This window comes from Humulus lupulus, chromosome 2 (assembly GCF_963169125.1).
Source record: "Humulus lupulus chromosome 2, drHumLupu1.1, whole genome shotgun sequence".
Classification (NCBI taxonomy): Eukaryota; Viridiplantae; Streptophyta; class Magnoliopsida; order Rosales; family Cannabaceae; genus Humulus; species Humulus lupulus.
Window position 1 is genome coordinate 291935683 of NC_084794.1, and position 3915 is coordinate 291939597.

Below are 3915 nucleotides of genomic sequence, written 5' to 3' on the forward strand. Positions count from 1 at the left end.
AGTACAGCAACATGCTCTTTCCAGAATTGTTCCTCTTCGTGATCCAAAGCTCCCAATCACCTGTTTTAGCCTCCTTTCCTGATTAACATACACACGAAACTACATAAATCACTAAGAAAAGTATGATAATACAGATACACAGTCCCTTGATACAAATATACACTAAATGGACACAATTACACTACTTACAACTCATTACTCTTTTGTTTTGGTTTGAAAATTAAGTTTAAAGATGCAAAAAATAACTCTAAATCCTAGAGTTATCAGCCGCCAGCTCCTATAGAACAGCCTAGTGAATTACAGGTTACCCTATTGACTCTCACCAATACTCAAACTCAGTTTATGACTGAGACTAGATCTTCCATCAGAAATTTGGAGATGCAAGTGGGGCAGTTGGCCAATATGTTGAATACTAGGCCTCAAGGGAATTTGCCTAGCAATACTGTGGTAAATCCTAAGGAGCAATGCCAAGCTATCACTCTGAGGAGTGGGAAAGAAATTGAGGGTCCTTCTTTAAAAGGGACTCAAGAAAAAAAGGTTGTAGAAGAGGAGAGTGATGAAAAAGTTGAGCCCCAAGTGGAGGAAAAGGTTACTGAAGGCCTTGCAACCAAGGAGAAGTTTCAACTGGTAGTTGTTGATTCTAATGTCAAAATCCCATATCCACAACGACTCCGGAAGAATTTCCTTGATAAACAATTCTCAAAGTTTCTTGAGGTGTTTAAAAAGCTTCACATTAACATCCCATTTGCTGAGGCTTTGGAGCAAATGCCGAGTTATGTAAAATTCATGAAAGATATTTTATCGAAGAAGCGAAGGTTGGAAGACTTTGAGACAATGGCACTTACTGAGGAGTGCAGTGCAATTCTACAAAGGAAGCTCCCACAAAAGCTTCAAGATCCGGGGAGTTTTACTATCCCTTGTACTATAGGGAAATTTGAATGCAAACATGCTCTTTGTGATCTAGGAGCAAGTATCAATCTCATGCCTCTATCTGTTTTTTGGAAGCTTGGTCTTGGTGAGGCAAAGCCTACTACTATTACTCTACAACTCGCGGATCGATCGATCAAGCACCCAAGGGGAGTTATTGAAGATGTGTTAGTCAAGGTTGAAAAGTTTATTTTTCCAGCGGATTTCATTGTTCTAGATATGGAGGAGGATACAACGGTTCCCATTATTCTTGGGAGACCATTCTCTACTACTGGGCAAGCCCTTATTGATGTGCAAAAGGGTGAGTTGAGGTTGAGAGTTCAAGGGGAAGAAGTGGTCTTTAATGTATTTAAGGCAATGTCTTATCCAAGAGCAAGTGATAGTTGCTTTAATGTTGATGTGATTGATGAGGTGGTTTCGAAAAAGAGGATTACTAATGATCCTCTTGAATTGGCTTTGGCGTTGGGTGTTGATAATGAAGAGGAGGATTTGGAGACTCATGAGTATGTGAAATGGATCAATTCTTATGGTCCATATTACAAGAAAATTTTTGAAGAATTGGGGCAGGTGCCTGAGCGCCCCATACCATCTATTGAGAAGCCTCCAGTCCTTGAGTTGAAGTCTTTACCGGAGCATCTTTGTTATGTGTACTTGGGGGAGAAAGAAACGCTGCCGGTTATTATATCTTCATTGCTTTCAAAAGGTGAAGTAGAAAAACTTTTGAGGGTGTTGAGGGCTCATAAACGTGCTATTGGGTGGACTTTGGCTGATATTCGAGGAATTAGTCCTTCAACAGTTATGCACAAAATTCTTATGGAAGAAGATAGTAAACCTTCCATTGTAGCTCAAAGAAGGCTGAATTCCTCTACGAAGGATGTTGTTCGGAAACAAATACTTAACTGGTTGGATGCAGGGGTAGTATATCCTATTTCTTACAGTGCTTGGGTGAGCCCTATTCAAGTGGTGCCTAAAAAATGAGGAATAACTATGGTAAAAAATGAGAATAATGAACTCATCCCTACGCGTACTGTGACGGGATGGAGGATTTGTATTGACTACCACAAGTTGAATAAGGCGACGAGGAAGGGCCATTTCCCGCTGCCATTTGTGGATCAGATGCTTGATAGGCTTGCAGGCCACAGTTATTATTGTTTCCTAGATGGGTATTCAGGTTACCACCAAATTGCCATCGCTCTGGAGGATCAAGAGAAGACAACATTCACCTGCCCATATGGTACCTTTGCTTTCCGAAGGATGCCTTTCGGTCTCTGTAATGCACCAGCCACTTTTCAAAGGTGCATGATGGCTATTTTCTCCGACAAGGTTGAAAAAAGTATCGAAATTTTTATGGATGACTTCTCGGTGTTCGGGTCTGATTTTGATGAATGCTTGGATCACCTAGAAGCGGTTCATAAACGTTGTGAAGAATCAAATTTGGTACTTAATTGGGAGAAGTGTCACTTTATGGTGAGAGAAGGGATTGTCTTGGGACATAAAATTTCTAGTAAAGGCATTGCAGTGGATCGGGCTAAGATTTCTACTATAGAGAATTTACCACCTCCAATTTCAGTTAAAGGAGTGAGGAGTTTCTTGGGCCATGCAGGGTTTTATCGGAGATTCATCAAAGATTTTTCCAAGGTCTCGAAGCCGTTGTCCACCTTGTTAATGGATGGGGTCCCTTTTGATTTTAATGAAGAATGTTTGACTGCCTTCAAGACTCTAAAGGAGAAGCTCATTTCAGCGCCTATAGTGTGTGCGCCTAATTGGGACCTTCCATTTGAGCTTATGTGCAACGCTAGTGATTATGCAGTTAGAGCGGTTCTTGGGCAGCGAGTGGACAAGGTATTTCGAACCATATACTATGCTAGTCGAACTTTAAACGATGCTCAACTCAATTATGCAACAACAGAAAAAGAACTTCTAGCTATAGTTTATGCTTTCGATAAGTTCCGTCTGTATTTAATTGGCAATAAGGTGATTGTGTACACAGACCACTCCGCTATTAAATATCTAATGACAAAGAAAGATGCTAAGCCCCGTCTCATTCGGTGGGTTTTATTACTCCAAGAATTCGATATGGAAATTCGAGATAAAAGGGGTACCGAGAATCTTGTGGCGGATCATTTGTCTAGGCTGGAAGTTGAGGAAGATCAAATTACCAAGAAAGTGCAAATTAATGATTATTTTCCAAATGAGAAATTGTTTGGGGTGAGTGACAACACCAAAGCACCATGGTATGCCGATTATGTAAATTTCCTAGTGGCAAAGGTTGTGCCTCCGGAGATGTCTAGAGCCCAGTTGAAAAAATTCTATTCTGAAATTAAACATTATTATTGGGAGGAGCCCATCCTCTATAAACATTGTGCTAACCAAATAATTCGACGTTGTGTACTGGAAGACGAAATGATCTCTATTCTCACCCACTGCCACACTCTTCATTGCGGGGGTCATTTTGGTGCTACCAGGACAGCAGCAAAGGTATTGCAATGTGGTTTCTTTTGGCCTGCTTTATTAAAAGATGCAAATACTTTTGTTAAGTCTTGTGATAGATGTCAACGCACCGGTAACATATCACGAAGAGATGAGATGCCACTGAATGCTATTCTTGAAGTTGAGTTGTTCGATGTGTGGGGGATAGATTTCATGGGTCCATTTCCATCCTCCTACAATAACAAGTATATACTACTCGCTGTGGACTATGTGTCTAAATGGGTGGAAGCAGCGGTGACTCCTACGAATGATGGTAAAGTAGTTCTCAATTTTCTGCACAAGAATATTTTTACTCGGTTTGGAACTCCTCGAGCTATCTTAAGCGATGAAGGGAGTCATTTTTGTAATAAATGGTTTGATGCTTTGCTTGCTTGGTATGGAGTACGACATAGAACTGCTTTGCCTTATCATCCACAGTCTAATGGGCAAGCAGAAATTTGTAATAGGGAGGCCAAGAGCATTCTTGAAAAAACAGTTAATAGCTCACGGAAGGATTGG

The 3915-nt window shown here is 40.7% G+C and overlaps 1 protein-coding gene across 1 annotated transcript; it reads left to right on the forward strand.

Annotated features, from left to right (window-relative positions):
• The first annotated feature begins 342 nt into the window (after nt 1-342).
• LOC133815692 (uncharacterized) lies at nt 343-1905 on the forward strand. The gene has a single exon (XM_062248501.1). It carries the CDS (start codon nt 343-345, stop codon nt 1903-1905), a length of 1563 nt encoding a protein of 520 aa, XP_062104485.1.
• Nucleotides 1906-3915: the final 2010 nt, after the last annotated feature.